Source organism: Trichosurus vulpecula, chromosome 2, assembly GCF_011100635.1.
Source record: "Trichosurus vulpecula isolate mTriVul1 chromosome 2, mTriVul1.pri, whole genome shotgun sequence".
Taxonomy (NCBI): domain Eukaryota; kingdom Metazoa; phylum Chordata; class Mammalia; order Diprotodontia; family Phalangeridae; genus Trichosurus; species Trichosurus vulpecula.
In genome coordinates this window covers 320885765-320909622 of record NC_050574.1, presented here as the reverse complement: position 1 = coordinate 320909622, position 23858 = coordinate 320885765, and the positions used below count along the sequence as shown (strand labels likewise).

The 23858-nt window shown below is 37.5% G+C and overlaps 1 protein-coding gene across 3 annotated transcripts in view; it reads right to left on the bottom strand.

Annotated features, from left to right (window-relative positions):
- The window catches only part of PIK3CB (phosphatidylinositol-4,5-bisphosphate 3-kinase catalytic subunit beta), a 117694-nt gene that overhangs the window by 69341 nt on the left and 24495 nt on the right, over positions 1 to 23858 (bottom strand). For 2 of the 3 annotated variants that reach the window (XM_036745631.1, XM_036745633.1), the window contains 2 exons: positions 13077 to 13263; positions 2122 to 2347 (listed from right to left, as the gene is read on the bottom strand). In XM_036745631.1, coding sequence (XP_036601526.1) covers positions 2122 to 2347; positions 13077 to 13247 — 397 coding nt within the window. In that variant the 5' untranslated portion in view covers positions 13248 to 13263. Of the gene's footprint in view, positions 1 to 2121; positions 2348 to 13076; positions 13264 to 23858 lie in introns of those variants that run through there. The other variant, XM_036745632.1, reaches the window with a different exon arrangement.

The following is a 23858-nucleotide window of genomic DNA, read 5'->3' as shown; positions in this document are numbered from 1 at the left end:
TCAAGAGAAGCATGAAAAGGTAATCAAGAAACAGGAATTGCAAGGGACTTACTAAAGTTGAACTGTTTTGTTTACATTCCTACATGGAAAGATGACATGTATGATTCATGAGACCTCAGTATTAGGGTAGCTGAAGGGAATATGCATATATATATGTTTATGTATATATATATATATATATATATATATATAAGTGAATGTGTATGTATGTATATATCTACATGTATATGTATGTATGTATATATATATATATACGTGTGTGTGTGTATATATACATATATGTAAAAGAGCAGACACAGGGTGAGTTGAAGATGAAGGGAAGATATCTAAAAGAAATAAAATGAAATTAAGGGATGAGAGAGCAACATGCTGAGAGAGGGAGATAGAGAGAGATAGAATGGGGTGGATTATCTCGCATAAAGGTGGCAAGAGGAAGCAGTTCTGTGGGAGGAGGGGAGAGGGCAGGTGAGGGGGGAATGAGTGAACCTTGCTCTCATCAGATTTGGCCTGAGGAGGGAATACCATACATACTCAGTTGGGTATCTTACCCCACAAGAAAGAAGAGGGAGGAAGATAAAAAAATAAAAGGGGGGGGGGGGGAATGATGGAGGGGAGGGCAGATGAGGGTGAAGGTAATCAAAACAAATACTTTGGAAAGGGGACAGGGTCAAGGGAGAAAATTCAATAAAGCGGGATGGGTTGGGAAGGAGCAAAATGAAGTTAGTCTTTCACAACACGAGTAGTGTGGAAGGGTTATACATAATGATACACATGTGGCCTAGGTTGAATTGCTCGACTTCTTAGGGAGGGTGGGTGGGAAGGGAAGAGGGGAGAGAATTTGGAACTAAAAGTTTTAAAAACAGATGTTCAAAACAAAAAAAAGGTTTTGCATGCAACTAAAAAATAAGATACACAGGCAATGGGGTGTAGAAATTTATCTTGCCCTACAAGTAAGGAAGGGAAAAGGGGATGAGAGGGGAGGGGGGTGATAGAGGGGAGGGCTGACTGGAGAACAGGGCAACCAGAATACATGCCATCTTGGAGTGGGGGGGAGGGGAGAAATGGGGAGAAAATTTGTAATTCAAACTGTTGTGAAAATCAGTGCTGAGAACTAAATATGTTAAATAAATAAATTTAAATTAAATTTAAAAAAATATTACCTTGCTCAGAAAAAAATAAAATAAAATAAAAAATAAAATGGCTTAGCACTAGGTAAGAATTAAATACAATAGTAGCTGTGGAAAAAAAGGGCAGTTTTCTGGGTACTGTGAATATTCTGGTACACCATGATTGCAAAACCAAGAAATATTATTTAAAAAAAACTTTTAATTAATTTTCTACTTTTGCATATCACCTTAATATCCAAATATACTTTTTATCTCTTCCTTATCCACTGAACCATTCCTTGTAACAAGGGAAAAGAGCAGAAAAAAATCATTAAAACTAAACACATCAACCAAGCCTAAAAATATGGGCATTATTATATATTCTATTTTTGCAACTCTTTTCCAGAGAAAAGTGTCTTGGGTCATTAAAAATTAGTTCAGGCTAACACCCTCAATGCTTGTACTTCAGGCCCCGCTCCCACAACATTAGGAAAGTTAAGTCTTTACTTGTTTCAAGGGTTTAAATCATCACACTGCCTTAATCTTTAAATCACCATACTACTCAGAACATGAAGGCTCTTTCAGCCTCTAGACCATGCCCACCTCTGTAAGAGGAGTCTTTCTCAACCCACTGGTCACTTGAGATATTTATGTACACATCCATACAGAACAAAAAGGTATGCTGTGTTTCCATTTGTCCATTACTCTGCCTAATTAGTCTGCATAAACTAGAATACAATTAAGTGTTAAAATCAGATCAATATTAGTAAGAATCTTTGGCTGAGAAACAGAATTAAGAAGGTTTAGTAATGATAATCACCTCACAAGAATTGATGCTAAAGGCTTATTCACAATTAACCTGACTTTAAAAAAAAAACCCACACATTACACGTATTTGTATGCATGTATCTATGTGTACGTATATAATAAATACCTTTCCACATATTTATGATATTAATCATTTCCCACATAATAGAAAAACAAATAGGAACCTCAATACTAAGATAAACATTACCTTTTCCTATAAGAATTCCAATTTTGGAGTCTAATTTTTCCCCTGGGTCACAATTTCTCGTCACCACTTTGAGAACTGGAAGAAAAGGTCTGACATCACAGAGTCTTCTTGTTTCATCTTCAAGCTCCTCATAGACAGCAGTTTGGTTCACACATGCAAACATGTAAGAGTCAATTTCCATAAGAAGGTTAAACATAGGGTAGTTGTGAGCTTGTTTCCATAGCATCTGCAAGTAATAATTAGACAAATATACAGTCAGTTCTCCTATAACACGTCTGGAAAATGTAAATTTGTCCCACAACTGATATATAAAGGAACAATTTGAGCATAACTTGAATTTTGAGTTTGCACATGCACAATTTCTTCCCTGCAACATCGAGAATGCAGAAATCTGTACCACTTCACAATCACTCACAAGCTGTGATGCTTTCAAAGCCCATTTCCACAAGCAAACTTCAGGTCTTTTTAAAGGCCAAGTGCTATATTTATTGTGTATCTTCTGATGCAGTAGGAGTTGTGATCAGAAATGCTCTCCATACAGTACTCCTTCTACCTAGGCCCCTTCCCCCATAGTCAGAGCAGCAGCAGCCAGAGGCTTCTGGAATTTGCCATGATTTATTGTAGTACTTTCTTAACAATTTACCACATATAAAACTGTGCTACCATTATTAGGTTCCTATTTTTTTTTTATGTCACTGACAAAATTTTTGAGCATTGTGACCTTAAATGCCATTTTCCCATAAGCCCTATAGTTTTTAATTACACAAGTTTGCTTTGGGGGGATGCATACGTCAAGTTATAGCAAAACTGACTACCACAAAGCAAAAATAAAATTACATTATCTTTATTTTCAAATTAGTTACATCTCTCATGCAGGGAGAAAGGGAGGAGCTAACGCTATTGATACAGACTAATGATGGTGACAGGGCAAGAAAATAATAAAGAGATCTTGTCATCTCTTTCAAAACTAGCAACAGCCAATTCCAGAACCAAGAAAAAGAAACCTGGTTCAATTCTTTCATAGATGTCTGTTTTAGCCAATTATTCTCCCTCCAACCATGAAAGAACTGATGCCACTAAGACACTGACTACTGTAACAAGCTACCAAAAAAGATTCAAATTTTGATACTGAGAGCAACAAAATCGATTCTCCATCTCATTTGGCTAATTCCTGCCAATAATTTTTTTGAACTACAAAATTGATATATTTTCTCCTGGTTTTTAGATTATGCTCATCAGGTAAGAAGCAGCAAATAAAAAAAGAATAAGAGAATGATTTTATTTTTCAAGTCATAAGCACCACAATTCAATAAATAGGCACTGTGGTATAAGAGTGTTGGATTTGTAATCCCCACTGGACCAAATGACCTCCATCTAAAGTGCCTTTTAGATTGCTAAGTTTGAAGAACTTGTTGATCCCCAAATAGGCACATCTTGTTTAAAACAAGAAATTACATTATTTTTGGAATCCCTGGCTCTTCTCACCCACTGTCAAATCTTGAATTTCTATTGATACATCCCTTTCATCTGACCTCTTCTATCTACTCACAACCACTGCCCTAGTTTGGTCCCATCTCTGATCACTGGATCAACCCTTGCGCTAAGGTTGCTTGGATTATAGCCTCCTGCTGCTGAATGGAGTTGAAGAAAATCACAAAACCCTGCCAACCAGTTCACTACAAATTTATGTTACATTATCTCAACTTGGCCCTCATGGCAGTGAGACCATCCCTCTACACCTCTCTGATAAATTCACTATACCACTTGATACAACAGCTTTTTCCAAACATCATCCTCTCTTCTCAAGTCCCCCCACAATACTCCCCCTTCAGGTGAGGATTTTGCTTCAAACATCACCAAATGTCATTGAGAGCTCCTACTTTTCTTTCTTCCTCATCTCATGCCACTAAAACTTTCTCCCCAACTATCCTCTCCTTCACTCCCTTTCAAATTATGAGCTAACCTTTCTCCTTGACAAGGGAAACCTCTCTACAGGCATCCCATCCCCTCCTATCTTCCTGTAATATCAATTAAGTTGGGACTTTCTTCCTGTTTTAAAATGATTAAGTGTCTTTGATTGAGTCTTACTAGGTGCTAAGCCCCAGACCCAAACCCCTATTAGGTGCTAAACCTATGTGGGTGTGAATGGGTAACTAAGGTGGGGCCCCAGGTGGGGCTAACTAAGGGAGGCCTGATTAGATCTTTGCTCCTAAGTTTGTCCCAAACCCCCAATTACTAGGTGCTAACTCCAGAGCCAATCACAGGAGCCTAAATTCCAGTTGCTCAGATGGTGTTTGATAATGTCTGAAACTGTATAAAAAAGGGAAGACAGAGCCATTTGCTGAGGGCTCTCACTCTTGGTGGCATGCTGAGTGGAGACTCCAGGCAGCTGTAGCTAACAGCCCTCCAGCTCGTAACCCGGATGTTGGGACTTTGTTAAACTCTAGTAACTATGTATTGGGATTTGAATCAGCCAAGTTCTGTCTGTTGATGTTTGTAATTTGTTTGTATTTGCTCTGAAGTTCAGGGTGCTGACTTTTTCCCCTGGACTAAGTGAATGATATTGGTATGATGGATTAAACTAAGATTGTTATCCCCTTAACGTTGCTTTCCTTACTAAAGCAGATCAAAAGGACCTGGGCTTGCAGCATTCTGTGAGCTGGTCGTTGTTGGTTTTACACCCCCACAGCAGCTGCTAGCTGGATTGTTGAAACACTTCCCCAGCAGATTGACCCCACCCCACCAACCACCACCTCACCCACTGTCTCAATCTTCAGTTTCTTCTTATCTACTGTTTCTTTCCCTGCTACCTACAAAAACACCAAAGAAACTCCCATGCCAAATAAAACACTAGATCTGTCCACTCCTGCTATCTACTTTCATATCTCTGGTCCCTTACTTCTGAGGAAGTCATACATACTACTTGCCATCATTTCTTCATCTCTCACTCACTCTTTGATCAGATTTCCAACCCCATTAATCAACTGAAACAGTTCTCTCCAAACTTATCAATGAACCATTAACTGATTCTAATGGCCTTTACTCAATCCTCATCCTTCTTGACCCATGTGCTGCTTTGGATATTGTTGATGTCTCTCCCTACTTGGATATTTTTCCTTCTCTAAGTTATTGTGAAACTATTCTTCTGGTTCCTGTCTGACCAATTTTTCTCAATCTCCTTTCCTAGATGTGTATCTAGGTCATACACACTAATTATGAATCTCTTGCCCCGAAGGGGCTGCCCTGAGCCTTCTTTTATCCTCTCTAATCAGCTTCCATGGATTCAATGATCATCCCTACGAAAATGACTGATAACCAGCTCTATATACTAAGCTCTACACTCTCTCCTGAGCTTCAGTCTCCCATTACCAACTGCCTTTTGGACAATTCAAAATGGATAGCCCGAAAGGTTCTCAAACAATATAGCAAAAAGAGAACTCATTAGCTTTCTACCCCTCTTTAATTTCGTAATGGCAAAGGCATCATCATGCTCCCAGTCATTCATACTCACAACCTTAGTGTCACCTCATACAAAACCCACAAATTCATTATATTGTCAAGTCTTGTTATTTCTTCTTTCACAATATCTTTCCTTTATGTCCTTTTCCTTTCTACTCATAAAGTTACCACCCTAGCGTAGGCACTGCTTGCCTAATGCCTAGATGACTGCACTAGCCTTCTGGTTGATTTCCCTACCTCAAGTCTCTCACTACTCCAACCCAACTTCCATCCAAATGCCAGCATAATCTTCCTAAAGCATAGGTATGACAATGTGACTTCACCCACTCAATAATCTCCAGTGGCTCTCTATTCCTCCTGGTATTAAACATAAAGTCTTCTGTTTGGCATGTAAAGGCCTCACCAATTTGGCTCTTCCTATATTTCCAGACTTCTTACACTTTACTCTCTTGCAAAAACAATACAGTGACACTGTCCTACTTGCAAATGCTCCCACAGAATACTCTATCACCCAACTCTATGCCTTTTATCTAAGCCTGGAATGCGCTCCCTCCTCATTACTGCCTTGTGGATTCTGTGACCTACTTGAAGACTCAGCTCAAACCTAATTTCTACAAGAAACCCTTCCTGGTCTTTCTTCCTCAGTGCCCCTTCCTTATGTATTCTGTATGCATATAGTTACTTGTCTTTTCCATTAGAATGAGAGGTCCTTGAGGGCAGAGATCATTTTTTTTTTTTGCCTTTCTTTCTGGCCTTCTAGCCTTAAATACTAGCTGTGTAAACCAGGGCAAGTCTATTAACCGATATCTGCCTCAGTTCCCTCAACTGTAAATGCAAATCATAATAGCACCTACCTCACAGTTGTTGTGAGGATCAAATGAGTTAATATGTATAAACTTCTAAGCACAATGCCTGGCACATAGTAGGTGCTTAATAAAACACTGTTCTTTCTATTTTCCTAAGGAGGTAGGAAATGTTCAATAAATGCCTGTTGACTGACCTCAGATTTGTTCCTTTCTTTCGATTTCCACTGCTACTATCCTCAACCTAATTATTAACTCATGGCTGAATTGCTAAAAGAGCCTCTCAACTACTCAAGAAGATTGGCTCTAATATTAATCTTCCTAAGAATTCGATTTATCTTATTGCTCCCTCTCGAAAATCCAAAACGACCTGAACATCTATATTTGGTATTCTGCAAAGCTATGAAAGAGAATTAAATTGTTAGGAATGAGAATGTAGGGAGAGAGCAGAGATCATAGACAGAAATTTGAGAAGCACCTACCTCAGATGAGCAGGAAAAGAAAGAAAAGGGTGGTTACAGAAAGAGAAAGAAAACCAAGAGAGTAAGGTATTCTTGAAACAAAAGGAGGAGAGTATATTTCACTAGACATAAGTAGGATAGTCAAATGACACAGAGAACTCAAAGAGTAGAAAGAATGAACAAAAGTCACTAGATTTGACAATTAGGAAGGCTCTGGTGACTTTCACAGAACAATTCCTATAGAGGAGCGGGGGTAAACCTCAGAGTGGAAAGAATTAAGGGAGTACATAGTGAGAAAGGATGGACATATTTTTGGCTTGCTCAATTAAAAAAAAAGTCTAATACTTGCCTTCACTGGGTAATACGGAAGATGCAAAGGTATGGAATACCATAGTCTGTGAAGAATTAATTAAAACTACAGGTCATCAGAACAGCAAGAAGCACATGGAGTACCACATGGTGGGCATGAAAACGACACATTACCAACCAAGAACTGAACAAAGAGGAATACATGTGGAAAAGAAGAGAGGATTCTCACAAAATGAGAGGAGGAATAACCAGTGAATAGTCATATGTTCTTTAACATACACGTGATACTGAGGGAGCTGAAGAAGGCTTCCATCATATTGTGTAAGGTCCCTGTGGAGGAGTAATAGGAAGCCATGGATGCACAGAATGAGAAGTAGTGAATGAGTTAAAATCTGTTGCTAAAAAGAATACCAACTTTATATAACTGCATAATGACTGAACTATCAGAGTAAGTATTTTATAGAAGATCCTAGTATAATATATTATGAACTATGAGTGGACATGGAAATCATCTATTCCAATTTCCTCATTTTATAGATCAGGAAACCAAGGGCCAGAAAAGTGAAATCATTTGCTTAGGTTATACAGAGAATTAGAAGGGCCAGGAATCAAACCTAGGTTGCATGACTCCAAATCTAGTGTTAGCCATAAACTGGACCTCCAATAAAGTCCACGTCCCCTGGTAACCTATATAAATAAATACATAAAAATGTGCAGCCTAAATCTGGAACAATAAAAAAGTGACCGCTTTTCATTAATCAATTCAGAAAATCTAGAGTAGAGCTTTCTGATAATCAATTCAGAACATATGGATTATGATAGGCCTAGATGGATGTCTACTTTTAAACATAGATGTAAAAGGAATGCCTTTCTTTTATAGATATACAAGTACACAGAGATAGTTTCTATTCTTACATGCGGGCGGTGGTGCGAGGCAATCAGGGTTAAGTGACTTGCCCAGGGTCACACAGCTAGGAAGTGTCAAGTGTCTGAGACCACATTTGAACTCAGATCTTCCTGACTCCACGTATTCTATCCAATGTGCTACCTACCTACCTACCCCATTCTCATAAATATTAAGAGAATTAAGTAACTAGTCAATCTTTTCTTTCCCTCTCCTTATTTGCCCATAACAAAACAACTTTTGCTCAGCATTACTTGGTCAGGGGAGTTATTGCTGCTGTAACTTGAGATTCATTTTCTACTAACAGCAGCAGCGTGATTAGATGGAGATAAAACAGCACCACTAGAATTACACATGATAAGTTAGTTGGGCTTTTTTGTGGGTGGGCCTGACCTGGAAATCAAATTAATATAACCCTAGTCAGTGAGACCAACATAGCATTGATAAGAAAATGTACTCCAAATTTGATTAATTAGCTAATGCAAACTCAATTTTAGGCCCAGTGTCTATTATACTCTACTTTGGCCACATCACATCACTATGCTCCATTCTGGGCATCATCCTTTAAGAATTATACTGAGAAGCAGGAGAGGGTACAATTAGTGAAGGGTCTCAAGATTATGACATAAGACATCTGGTTAAGAATAGCACTGTACAGACTGGAGACTAGAAAACTTAAGAGAGAAGAGGGAAGCGGTATTCAAGTATCTGCAACGGCTTCGTGAAGAACAGAGATAACATTAGCAATGCCTGGCTCCAAAGTACAATAAAAATGGATGGAAGTCGTGAAGAAGCAAGTGTACATTTGATATAAGTGAAACTCCCTAGCAATTAGAGATATATAAAACTGGAAAGGGTTACTTTGGGAGGTAAGGAGTTCTGCCTCATTGGAGGGCTTCAAGCAAAGGCTATTAAATAGCATGGCTGAGCATGCTGAACAAGATCTTCATTCTGGACAGGATGGCTTTTGGGGTTCTTTGCTAGCTTGAAATTCTGTGAAATAGCACAAGCACTCATAGATTCATACCACTTAGCCATATATTACCAAATACTAAATTAAATCAAAAGCGTCATAGTTTGGGTTCCAAAAAAACCAATTTCCTAAGTACAAAATAGGAGTAATCTTGGTTAGTTACAGTTTGTGTGAAAAAAGATTAGACGTAAATGAATAAAAATTTCAATCTTTTTTTTTAAAGTCAAGAGGTTTGAGCAGACTCTGGATATGATATTAGTTATCAATGGGACAGATATGGCAGTCAAAAAATGTAACCATATATTGCATTGAGAGAGACTTTTTTTGTTTAAAGGGACCACTCCTAGGCTCGCTTCTCAAACAACCCTAATCACTGAATGGGTGTCGCCTCAGTCAAAGTGAGAACTTGGAAAGACCTTAGCTTAAAAAGGCCAAGGTCTCTCACTGCATCCTGGGCCATCTCCAATCATCTTGATCTATATCAGGCCACTGGACCCAGACGGCTCTGGAGGACAAAGTGAGGCTGCTGACTTTGCACAGTCCTCCTTCACTCAAATCCATTTTACTTGCAAATTAAGAATCATCTTCGTGATTGTCATGGTCCTCTTCAAGAACAAAGGACAAATCATACAACCACAAGAATGACCTGTTATACAGAACAAGGGAGGTGATGGCCCCACCGCCTTCTGGTATCTCACTATACCATATGGGGTTGCGAACCACAGTTTAAGAAGCACTGGGGGTAACTAGTGGAAAAAGTTTAAGAAACCCTGATCTAAAGTATTATGTAAAGTTTTAGGCATCACATTTTAGTAAGGAGACTGAAAAGCTGTATGATTCCTAATAGTTAGAACTACACAAAGGCAAGATGAACTGCACTGGAGCTCTTTAATCAAAGACTGGGTATCTACTTGTTGGGTGTGTTGTTCACCAAAACATGAAAACGACTATAAGACGGTCATTATTTCTGTTTTGCTCAGATTCTCCTCTTTCTTTTCCCTGCTCTACTCATCTCGATAATATGAAGTTTCATAAACTATGAAAATTTATTTTGTATTAAATTTCTCTATTAACTTACATAGGATACCTCGTTGCTTAGATGAATAACATCTTGTTTATTCAACACCCACCATAGAGGCACAGTTGTTATCAAAAACATCTTCATATATGATGAATGTAAAGTAAATGAAAGGGGGAAAAAGACCCAAAATCTGCTTTTGGTTAAAAATAGATAGAAAAAAAAAATGAAATTTGAAGTGAAATATTTTTGTTACTATGTACTAGAATTTGCAAAAGGCATAATAAATTTTAAAAAAAGCTTCAACTACCTAAGCATTAATATCCAAAATAAGCTATTTCATCACCTTTAAGTATCATTGCTGAGGCAGCTAGGTGGTGCAATGAATAGAGCACCAGCCCTGGAGTCAGGAGGACCTGAGTTCAAATGAGCCTCATACACTTGACATTTATTAGCTGTGTGACCCCTGGGCAAGTCACCTAACCCCAACTGTCTTGCCAGAAAAAAAAAATCAAAACTCTAAAAACCTATTCAAAGTAACAAAATTTAAGAAATCAGCAGCCAAACAATCAAACTGAATACAGAAGAGAAGCCCAAGGACAATGCTCATACGGTATTTTGCAGTTCACTGTTCATCATCTGGATAGAAATAAAATATTAAATCTTTTTTATGCAGAAATATTTTGACTGATCTTTTCACTTTTTAGATTCTTTTCCCAATTAACAAGCATTTTTTTAATTACTTTGTCCCTCCTCCCATTAGCTTAAGCAAATTTAAAAAGGGAAAAAAAGAAAAATACAGTCTTCAAGTCATATATTCTCACATTAACCGTAACCAATAAGCATATTATTCTTTCTAAATTTGAAGTTTATCACCTATCAGGAGGGGCATGTTTTATCTTCATGCTTGCAGACTCATGGTTCATAACTGTGCTGGTAGGAATGCTAAAGTCTTTCCAAGTCACTTTTCTCTACAGAGTTATCATGGTATAAATTCTTCTGCTTATTTCACTTTTATCAGCTCAAAGGGTTCTTCCCAGTTTCCTCTGTAAATGTCCATTTCATCATTTCTTTTGGCAGACAAACATTCAGAAATCACAATTTGTTTAGCTATTCCTTCATGACAGGATGCCTCTGCCTTTAGTTTATCTACTTTTAATAGACTTTGTATTAAATGGTGATTTCTGTGTTGTTCTCTCCCCTCCCCTCATTAGAATGTGAGTTCTTTTGAGGGTAGGGATAATGTTTTGGCTTTCCTTTGAGTTTGATCAGTAGAGCACTGAATATATAAATTAATTTAGGAAGTGCTGTCATTTTTATTATATTGGCTTGAAGAGTACTTAACATTTCTCCAATCATTTAGGTTTGTGATTGATCACTTGAAACAATTTATAACTGGGACCATTCAGTAATGGTTATGCCTCCATGTGTGAGATGGCCATTGTTCTAATAAGAATAAAAATTTATTATTTTTTATCTTTACTATTCAATTTCAGCATGGTCAAAGTTATGTTATATTATTTTCTAGTTGTTTCATTTGTATTAGCTTTGTCACTAAATTTCTCAGGGGTTGGGATAATGTAAAACAGTGTTATATAGTAAATAGAACATTGGTCCTGGAGCCTGAAAACCCATTAAAATCCTAGCTTCATTAATCACCACTTCACTAACATAGGTAAATCTTTCAACCTGCATGATCTTGTCTCCTCATCTGAAAAACGAGGGAGTTGTTCCAGATGATCCTAAATGTGACCTCTAGTTCTAAACCTTATGAACCTCTTATTTCCTAAAAGTGTCAATTATATAACTGAGCAAAGAGCATATTGTATATTAGGAGCGCAATATCAATTTGATTGAAATGTGTATCAGTCTGACATATATCTATATAAGTGCCTAAAAAGAAGCATGTGAAAGTTTTCTCCTTTTTCTCTCATGTTAATACACTATTGTCTTCATTTTCAGATATTCTACTTTTATTCATTTTTACTTTGACTTACCTTTATTCTCTTTTCTAATCAGTTTTAATATATTAGACAGAAAATAATGACTACACCTGCGATTTCCTTGGCATAAAGAACTCCCAAATGAGGAAGCTCCTTATACCAATGGAGGTCAGGACCTTCTCTGCAATTTATAAGCTTAAAGGACTGACCAGAGCACTTACTTAATTACTTCTTTAGGGTCACAGAGTCAGTACATGTCAGGTTGTCCTGGCCTTAAGGTCATCTCTTTATCTCTCATCCCACAGCACATGAAATCTCAACACCACAAAGAATGAATTAGGTTCTGATACTCAACACTTTCTCAACTCAGCCTCAGCCTTGTCTCCCCTCTGAGTGGAGGGCTAAAAGCACCCTAAGTCTTCCCAAAGCCTTCCTTTGTAATGGGCTCACAACCTTCCAGTTCACTCCATCGAACAATATACTCTGGTTTTCCCTTCTCCCCTGCTTTTCAGTTTCCTTTTCGGCACGGTTCCCCCCTTTAGACTGTAAGCTCCTTGAAGACAAGAACTATCTCTTTTTCTTATTTGTATCCCCATAACTTAGCACTGTACCCAACATAGAGGCACTTAATAAATGTTTAAATGCTTACTGAATTGAACTGAATTAAACAATAAGTGAATACAGCAGAAACGTCCTAAAATTAGCAGCTGGTTGTAGAATTTGGAGACATAGCTAATATGTGAATTTGTTTTCCTTGACTATCCATAATTGTTATAAGGACTTTGGTGGGGCTTGGGGGTATTTCTTCCTTCAATAAAGTAGCGAAAAAAAATTAAGTAAAAGATAAGAGGGTCAACTGAGATGATTTTTTTTTTAAATGCAGAAGGCCAGAAAGCAGACAAATAAGCAGAACAGTTCTGAAAGCTATAGGTTGAATATATTATTTATTTTAAAAAGAAAAGCAAGCTATAACAGATCTGCAGTTTCAAGTACAATCCTTTCTGTTCTACTATGAATATGAAATACTTTTGGGGGGTGTTTGTTACAGTCAGAATAATATTTTTTAATACCATCTGTTAACATACCTGTTTAATATTAGAAATAGTGGCCTCCCGAGGTACTTCCAATTGGATATAGATCCCAGTGGGCAATAAGAAATCCACTGGAATGGAGCCATCTGATGCTATCTGAGAATCCACGGCCCAAATGTCAAGGACGTCTGCCATAGCAGGAGGCATTATAAAACTGAAGCACATTCATAACAAAGGGGCCCTAAGGACAAAAAAGTAAGATTTAGCAAAATTGATTATCAGCCCTGATATTTGATCAAACATTCAGATAGTCAATATTAAATAGTCAAAGGGGTTGTGGGAAGACAGGTACATTAGTGCATTGTTGGAGGAGCTATTAATCAGTGAAACCATTTTGGAAAACAACTTGACATTAAACACATCAAGCGAATAAAAATACTCATACCCTCTGACTCATACATTCCATTTATAAGCTTATACCTCAAGGAAGTCATGGATAGGAAGAAAGCCCCCATAAGCAACACCTTTTTGTGATTGCAATACACTGGAAAAAAGTAGCGAAATAAACTGTGCTACATGAATGAAAATGGCATATTACTGTGCTATAAGAAACAATGAATATGTTGACTATAGAGAAGTTTTCTACCTTGATACAAGATGAAGTAAGTAGGGTCAAGAAAACAATAAACACAAGAACTACAAAAATATAAAATGGAAAGAAGCCCCATCACTCACACAAAAATCAAAACTAAATATAATGACAAAGAATAAGCAAGGCTTGATTGAATAAATTTGAGGAGACATCCCTACCCCACTCTCCAACAGAGGTTCAACAAATGTGGTCCACTACATACATTTTCGAATTTTCCTGACATTACCGATCAGTTATGCTGATTTGTTACCTCCTTTTCTTTTTTTGTCTTTAAAAATACTACATTATATGGAATAGCCCTGTAGATGGGAGGTATAAAGGAAAGAACACTGGGAAAATTATGATGATGTTTAAACAGACATCAAGAAAAACCTATTAAAAAGACAGAAATAACTTCTTGGTTATTTAGTGTCACCATAGCAACAATACAATAATTAGGCAAAGAAATACTATACATTTATTAAGTGATCAGAAATCAATTTTTTAAATTGTTTGCTGATTTAAATTCAAGGTAAATTTAGGCACCTGACATAACTCCACCAGCAACCTATACTTCATTATGTACTCAATGGTCATCTTACAAGTCAGCAGATAAAGGCTCTAAGGGTCTAAGAATTCATATTCTCTGGAGAAAAAGAGGTGAGATCCTAAATAGAGGTTATGAGAACTACCTTTCTCTTTCTTATTCTGTCCTCTGCCATGTATAACCTTCCCCATCCTCACGCCACTTCAAAGACAAAATGACAATATGTTGGAATATATTCTAGCCCCTGATAATTGTCTGCTTCCATCTCATAGGTGCAAGACTCCGCCCCACCCCAACATATGAAGCATTGAAAAAAAAAATCCCTGAGTCAATGTTAGTCTATTTAGTTTAGTTTATCTGTAGTATACTTAATTTTTTTTTGGAAGGGGGAAGGCAAGGCAATTGGGGTTAAGTGACTTGACCAAGGTCACACAGCTAGTAAGTGTCAGGTGTCTGAGGCGAGATTTGAACTCAGGTTCTTCTGACTTCACATCGGTGCTCCATTCACTGCACCACCTAGCTGGCCCCGTAGTGTATTTGAGAGTCTAGAAATTGGCTCAATAGAGTTAAATTATAAATTCAGGCTAGGAACAAAGTTAATGGCACATTTGTTGTTTGTTGGGTCATCAAGATCTAATGCTCATCTATGTACAGAAAAAATATCTTTGGGCTCTGAATCCAGCCAAACCACAAAGGCAGGTAGCTCTATCTCTGTGAATAATCCCGGTAAATTAAAAGGTCAGCCATGGAGAGCACATGATTCTCCCCATTTCCTGTTTTGGCTCTATCCAGGAGTATGCCGAAGCCTGCTCTTACCAGTTCCAACTACTAATTTTCAGTGTGAGTGTTTACACCTTGAAAATAAGTATGCTCTATAAATCAAGGCTTGGTTTATTATTTTGTTGATTTCTAGACTTAATAATGTGATGGAGATGATGTTAATGCAGATTAAGGTCAAAATTGGGTCCTATATACACTTTTTTTAGAGCTGGTGGCTAAACATTTATCAGCACAGCACAGCACTGTCTCCATCTACCCAGCAAAGACCCCCAAACATAGATCCAAGAATGGAGTTAACTTGCTTTCTCATCAATGACAGCTCTAAAACTGCTAGGAATGAAGGAAACCTGGTAAAATATCATTGGCACACATCGGAGATGGGACATTTCCTGTATAAAAAGCCACAATTTCATCTTTATTGGTGGTTTCCATATTCTTATCCCACCTACCCAGACGAGAGGAAACCCTCCCCCAACAAACACACACACACACACACACACACACACACACACACACACACACACACACACACACAGAGGTATGGATGCAAAAACTAGAAGAATTACCCATCTCCAGCCCTCCTGAGGCCTTGGTCAACTGTAAAGAATAATCCCAAAAATCTCATTTGGATAAAGTTTTTGTGTGGTCTCTTTCCTACCTTGGAGCCTAATTTAACAAAAAAGACTCATTTAGTGACGAAACTGCTATCAAGAAAATAAAATAGGTTGGAGAATTTGGTCAATATTCCTTCTCATTTCAAGAAAAATCTATGAACCCAGAAAATAAAATTAATTTACAAAGCCAAGGAACAAAGGTGAGAAAAAAAATGACATTTAGTATTATAACAGTCCTATAATAAATTATATAAACCGATAGCTCAAATCTGCATTGGGTTAATAAGTTATATTTACCATTTGTTTCAACTAAAATTGATAACCTAAATATTTAATCAGGGAAAAAAACAAACCAGTAAGTTATCTAGTTGAGGAATGTGATTTTCAGATATTCTCTGTTATTGCTACACAAACTGACTTCCTCTCCCACAACCATCCCCAAGAGAAGAGATCTGGGTAGAGGAAAAGACCAGAAATCAAACTTTAGTAGAGAAAAAGCATTTTGCATACGTGAAGGGGCCAAAATATACTAGCTTAGCAAAATATTAATGTGTCTACTTGTGCAAGGCTTTTTTGTTTTACTCACTATAAAAATCCAGATTCTTAAAAAAAGTAGATATCAGAATTTTTTAATCACACAAAAATTAAATGCATAAACATAATTCTCTCACAATCCAATAGCACGAATGAATGAGAAACCAGCTAATTCATAAAATCAAAACTGAAAATTGAACATTGAATGTAATTAGCAAAAGCTCTTTTTGTTGTGGCAAAGAACTGGAAAGTGAAGGGATGCTCATCAATTGAGGAACGGCTAAATGAGTTATGGTATATGAATGCGATAGAACACTATTGTGCTGAAAGAAGGGATGAAGGAGATGGTTTTAGAAAAACCTGGGAAGACCTATATGAACAGATGCAAAGTGAAGTGAGCAGAGCCAGGAGAACATTCCACTTGGCAACAGCAATAATGTAAAGATAATCAACTCTGGAAGACTTAGTAACCCCCTAGCAACACAATGACCAATCACAGTTCCAACAGACTCATGATGCAATATGCTATCCCCTTCAGATGGAGAACTGATGGACTCAGAGCGTAGAATGAAACATATTTTTCTCCCTTTCTTTTTCTTGTTTTTTTTTTGGGGGGGGTGGAACGGGAAGGGGGAACATGGCTAACGTGGAAATTTGTTTTGCTTATCTATACAGAGATGTAATGGGTTTTGTTTTTCTTGCCTTCTCAATGGGTTAGGGAGGGATGTAAAAGTGAGAAAATTTGGAACTGGAAAAAAAAAAGAATTAAAAGTATCTATGCTTTAAAAAAGTACACCCCCATACCCTCACCCCCACCAAAGTAATTAGTTAATACTTCAGTCTAGGGAGAACTTATACCATGAATGGGACAGCAAAGTGGTGCAGTGGATACAGTGCCAGGCCTGAACTCAGGAAGGCTCATTCTCCTGAGTTCAAATCTGGCCTCAGATACTTCCTAGCTGTGTGACCCTGGGCAAGTCACTTCATCCTGTTTTTTTTTTTTTTTCAGTTCCTCATTTGTAAAATGAGCTGGAGAAGGAAATGGCAACCACTCCAGTAGCTTTGCCAAGAAAATTTCAAATGAGGTCACAAACAATTTGACACACCTGAAATGACTGAACAACAACAATACCCATGAATAGGGTGTAGTCAGCCGAAAGTATAATTACTAAAAGTAGTATGTCATTGATAATAAATGAAACTTATTAGGAAATTAAAATTACATTAAGCTCTTATACATACACGTAAATCCTCCTATATGAATTACTGGCAACAAATTCACGACAAAATGTAATTAACTCTCTTATTCCGTACCCTTTCTAGATAATTTATGTTGAAAAGGAGTCATGCTAAACTTCTGAGCTTACACAAAGAAGGCAGATTACATTAAAACAACAACTCCAGAATGAACACCGAGGGCAGGTGTGAGAATTTCCATACAGAATTATTAACTGGAATAAACTACAGGGGACAACTACAGAATCTTAGTAGAATCATATGGTAAAAATCTAGAAGAGGTCTTCGAGATCATTAATCCAATGCATCCTTTTACAAATTAAGAAAACTATTCTTTAGAGGCCACAAGAACACAGGAGAAATGGTAGTCATTTAGGAATACTGTTAAAGAGAGGCATCAAAGGTTAAAATGCTTGAGAAAACTATTAAGGATGTTGGAAGATTACATCACCATCTAGCTTGTACACGCAATAGAAAATTTAAACATCATTTCATTCAGCTAAAGGCAACAAAAAAGAAACATGAGGAATGGAATCTAAAAATACAAAAGTATATCAGAAATTCTTGATATTCTTCATCAACAATTGAAAGGAAAAGCTAAAAGGTTAAAAGGATACAAATAGTCAAAGTAGTACCCCGCTCCCAATCAACAGTTAAAAACTATATTATTAGCAGATTGTGAAGCAAAGACATTAGAGGACAAAGAGAACCCCTGAAGATGTGGAAAACTTCTGGTCACCTATATGACTGAAAGAAGTCTAACACAACAAAAATACAAGTTGGATCAAACATGAAACAGAAATCTTATGTCCTGTTAATGTAACAAATAACAGAAATGTTACATCAAGGGGAGTGACAGAAAATCTAGCTACAAAATGGAAGGCATGGGGGACAGATAAGATCCACATTATTGTTCCAAATGCTTCATGAATGTACATGAATTACTAGCAAAAAATGTTACCAGAGTTTTCTGATGCAAACCTAATCTCCCATTTCTTGATAGGAGGTATCACTTATTAGCAAAAAATGAGAATACTAGACCTGTCCAAATATAGAACAATTAATTGTGTTTATTTGCTTTATACAACGCTTACACAGCTTGCACAACACTTAATATTTTAAGTGAGACAAAAAGGTGTGCCAAAAAGTCTGGAGTGATAAGAGATATTAGAGAGGTAAAAAGTAACTCATTATCAACTGAATAATTAGTGAACAAAACAGCAAAAGGGGCTATACCATTTATGCTGCCTTTACTAATTAACATAAAGCATATTACCCAGATTAGCAGTCATGGTTTATAGTCATACAATACAACTATATCAAACAGACTCGAGCATACGAAGAATGGTCAAGTGTTAGATACACATAGAAAACTGTTTTCACTTTAAAATACTCAACCAAAACAATTATTGAGAATTGATACAAAATGTACCCTCTTTCAGGAAAATATTTGAAGCTTAATATAGATATACTTTAAACCCATTATAATGACTACAACAGAACTTAAGTATGGCTTTCAAGTCAAGATGGACTCGTATAAAATATATTAATTATTCACAGATTAATCATAGATGACATCAACTTATATGGCTACGATGAAAAACATACTAAACAATTAGTTCATCTTGTGAAAACTTTCTCCAACAATACCAACATATCACTTGAACTGGATAACTTCTTATGGAGTAGCAAGGAAGAACAGAGACTGGAGACTTTGAGAATGAATGCAGAGGTCAAAGTGAATCAATGAATAAAAGTGATAATTTATAAATACCCTGATCTTGTCTGTGAAACATGTAGCATAAGGCTATCAAAGAGAAAGGTTAAAAGGGCAACTGGCATCCTAAAGTCAAAACTTAATGGAAAAAACACATTTAGAGCACCTGACACCTGTGCAATACCAGTCTTAATATATATTTATGGCACAGCAAGACAGGGAACAGATTGAGGTGAGCAAACAAAAGCCTGAACAGTATCAGCAGAACAAAGAACCCATCCCCCAACGTCAGCAATAGAAAAAAGAACATTTACTCGTACACAGGAAGACCACGGACAGATGTTCTCAGGGTACACAATAAACAATGAAATTTACAAAAACCACTTTTGGGACAAAGAGACCCCATTCACAAAGAAAAGTAAAGGCTGACAACAGGTCTAAACCACTGGGTATCTTTAAGTAATTTAAGACTTGATAGAACCAATAAGATGACTAAGATCAAGAGAGGAATCAAAAGGTGCTCCATGGGAGCCACCCACATAAATTCAATTAACTTACAACACTTACAAGATACTTCTTTAGCAAAAAAGCATCAAACAAATGACTGAGTCATATAGGTTTGTTTTTGTTTTGTTTTGCTTTTTAATAGAAACAGGTTTATGATGGCAACTTAGGAAAGAGTCATCAGCCCTAGAAATTACAGAAGGGTAATTTATCCTTAAGAAGCCCAGATTGTGGAAAAATGAAAATTACCTAAGGAAACACTAGAAACTGTGTTACACTATCACTGAAGTATGCAAATATTTAGCACCTACTGAATTTGTAGCAAAACAACCTAGCTGCTAGAAAATGTCAGAAGCTGGTATCTTTCACAAACAATTTATATCACTATGTAACTATATTACTGTAGTGATATGTATAGCAATATAGTTATAAGCATATAATTATTTTTGGAGGGGGGAAGGCAGGGCAATTAGGGTTAAGTGACTTGCCCAAGATCACACAGCTAGTAAGTGTGTCAAGTGTCTGAGGCAGGATTTGAACTATGGTCTCCTGACTCCAGGGCCGGTGCTCTACTCACTAAACCACCTAGCTGACCCATAAACATATAATATTTATACTACATATTACCTTAAAGTAATATACTTGCATATATAATTTATAGTTTACATACATATAGATCATATATTAGACCTGAGTTCAAATGTGACCTCAGACAGTTATTGAGTGACAACCCAGATAAACCATTAATCCATAAAAAATTAAGAATAAAGATTTTAATAGTTGACACTATAGTAAATAATTAATTTCCAAGCTTTATGGAACGTTTTCAACAAATTTTTGTTGTTGTTTTAGTTGGACTCTCTGTGAGTCCATTTTGGGTTTTCTTTGCAAAGATACTACAGTGGTTTGCCATTTCCTTCTCCAGATCATTTTACAGATGAGGAAACCGAGGCAAACAGGGTTAAGTGACTTGCCCAGGGTTACACAGCTACTCAGTGTCGGAGGTCAGATTTGATCTCAAGAAGATGAGTCCTCCTGACTGCAGGCCCAGCACTCTATCCACTGCACCAACTAGCTGCCCTTTAAACAAACACCTGGTATGAAAAATAAAAATCATGTCAGAGGAACACAAAGTATGCATGTAACATGCTTATCATCTAGTCTACTATTGGAATTCTGCCAGATTCTTTCAATGAGCGAACAACAGATGAATGTATATATCAATACTTTTTATTCAATGATGAAAAGTAGCTATTTTATCCAACACTGCAGTAGTCCACAAAAATGTTAAATATAAAATAATAACAGAACAGCGATTAGGCTCTGAGCCATTTCTATTTAAACTACACTGAAAAAAACTCAGAATAAAAGGAATGATATTAATGACTTTTTTTTACTGTGATGAAGAGTTTATAAAATACTTTGCATACATTATCGCAATTTGAGCCTCACAAAACATCAGTATAAGGTAGGAACTATAAGTATTACTGGCCCCCTTTTATAGATGACCAAACTAAGGCTCAGTAACTCACCTGTAATAAATGTCTGATAAAAGCGGTCATCATGTCTAATTCCTAACGCAGTACTCTAGACACTGATACAATGAGTCTAAATTAGATTGATCAGGTCTAAATTAAATCATAATGTCTAAACTCCCAAATTTGATGGGCTTTTTTCAATGTACATTCCTGTGGACCTATTGCTGCATCAAATAGTTCTCCTCTCACTCCTCAACCCTTTGCAATCTGGCCCAGCACGAGCCGCCCCAGTACAGACCAGACTGGAAGTCAGCCAGCCAGAAGAGGCCTTAGGGCCATGAATCATTGAGCTTTGGCAGTTACCAGACTTCTCAACCCACAAATGCTAAAGACCAGGTTAGAGGGAAACTGTGGGATCGAGGTGAGAGTGATCTGGCCCCATCCCTGGGGGCAGCGGAGGTGGTGCAGCAGTGGCAGTGGCAGTGGCAGTAGGAGGAAGCTCCTGAGGCTGCTTCCAGAGCTCCAGCATCAGCTGCTTCCCAAGTCCCTGGCTAACGAGGTGCGAGGAATCTAGCAGTGGATCAGAGTGGGAGTGCAAGGGGTGCTTTGTGGGCACAGAGGCAGGTTCTCTTGCTGTGCCCCGCTTGGATCTGGATTATGGTCCTGGTTGGCGGTTCTTGGGGGAGGAGGAGCGCTACTGTGACAGAGCCTGGGGTGATGGTAGAGTAGAAGTAACTCTGAAAACAGCAGTGCTCGGACCCTAAAGCTTGAGACAAAGTACTCTCTATACTACAAGCAGTCATACCCTCACAAAAAGCTCAGGGGTCAAAAAGTTGGCTGGAAACACGGCCAGGCAGCGAAAACGAACTCAGACTCAAGATTCCTTCTTTGGTGACAAAGAAGATCAAAACATACAGCCAGAAAAAGGCAACAAAGTCAAAAAGCCTACATCAGAAGCCTTCAAGAAAAATATGAATTGGTCTCAGGCTCTCAAAAAGGATTTGGAAAAGCAAGTAAGAGAAGTAGAGGAAAAAGTGGGAAGAGAAATGAGAGTGATGCAAGAAAACTATGAAAAACAAGTCAATGACTTAATAAAGGTAACCCCCCAAAAAATACTGGAGAAAATAACACCTCAAAAAATAGACTAACCCAAATGTCAAAAGAACTCCAAAAAGCCAATGAGAAGAATACCTTGAAAGGCAGAATTAGCCAAATGGAAAAGGAGGTCCAAAAGACCACTGAAAAAAATACCACCTTAAAAATTAGATTGGAGCAAGTGGAAGCTAGTGACTTTATGAGAAATCAAGATATTATAAAACAGAACCAAAGGAATGAAAAAATGGAAGACAATGTGAAATATCTCACTGGAAAAACCACTGACCTGGAGAGCATATCCAGGAGAGATAATTTAAAAATTATTGGACTACCTGAAAGCCATGGTCAAAAAAAGAGCCTAAATATCATCTTTCAAGAAATTATCAAGGACAACTGCCCTGATATGCGAGAGCCAGAGGGTAAAATAGAAATTAAAAGAATCCACAGATCACCTCCTCAATAGATCCCCCCCCCCAAAAAAACTCGTAGGAACATTGTCTCAAAATTCCAAAGCTCCCAGATCAAGGAGAAAATACTTCAAGCAGCCAGAAAGAAACAATTTGAGTATTGTGTAAACACAATCAGAATAACACAATATCTAGCAGCTTCTGCATTAAGGGATCCAAGGGCTTGGAATATGATATTCTGGAGGTCGATGGAGCTAGGATTAAAACCAAGAATCACCCACCCAGCAAAACTGAGTATCATGCTCCAAGGCAAAATATGGATTTTCAATAAAATAGAGGACTTTCAAGCTTTCTCAGTGAAAAGACCAGAGCTAAATTGAAAATCTGACTTTCAAATACAAGAATCAAGAGAAGCATGAAAAGGTAAACAAGAAAAAGAAATCACAAGAGACTTACTAAAGTTGAACTGTTTTGTTTACATTCCTACATGGAAAGATGATGTGTATGATTCATGAGACCTCAGTGTTAGGATAGCTGAAGGGAATATGCATATATATGTATGTGTGTGTGTGTGTGTGTATATATGCATATATGTATGTGTGTGTGCATGTGTGTATATATACACATAGAGAGAGAGAGAGAGAGAGAGAGACAGAGGGCACAGGGTGAGTTGAATATGAAGGGATGATACCTAAAAAACTCAAATCAAATTAAGGGATGAGAGGAATATATTGAGAGAGGAAGAAAGGGAGAGATAGAATAGGGTAAATTATCTCACATAAAAGTGGCAAGAAAAAGCAATTCTGTAGAAAGGGAAGAGGGGCAGGTGAGGGGGAATGAGGGAATCTTGCTCTCATCAGATCTCACCTGAGGAGGGAATACACACCCAGTTGGGTATCTTACCCCACAGGAAAGAAGGAAAAATAAGATAGAAAAGGGGGGACAATAGAAGGGAGGGCAGATGGGGGAGGAGGTAACCAAAAACAAACACTGTCGAAAAGGGACAGGGTCAAGGGAGACAAATGGATAAAGGGGGATAGGTTAGGAAGGAGCAAAATATAGTTAGTCTTTCACGTGTTGTGAAAGGGTTTTACATAATGACACACAGGTGGCCTGTGTTGAATTGCTTGCCTAATCTTAGGGAGGGTGGGTGGGGAGGGAAGAAGGGAGAGAATTTGGAACTCAAAGTTTTAAAAGCAGATGCTCAAAAAAAAAAAGTTGTTTTTGCATACAGCTGGGAAACAAGATATATAGGGAATGGGGCATTGAAATCTATCCTCCCCTACAAGAAAG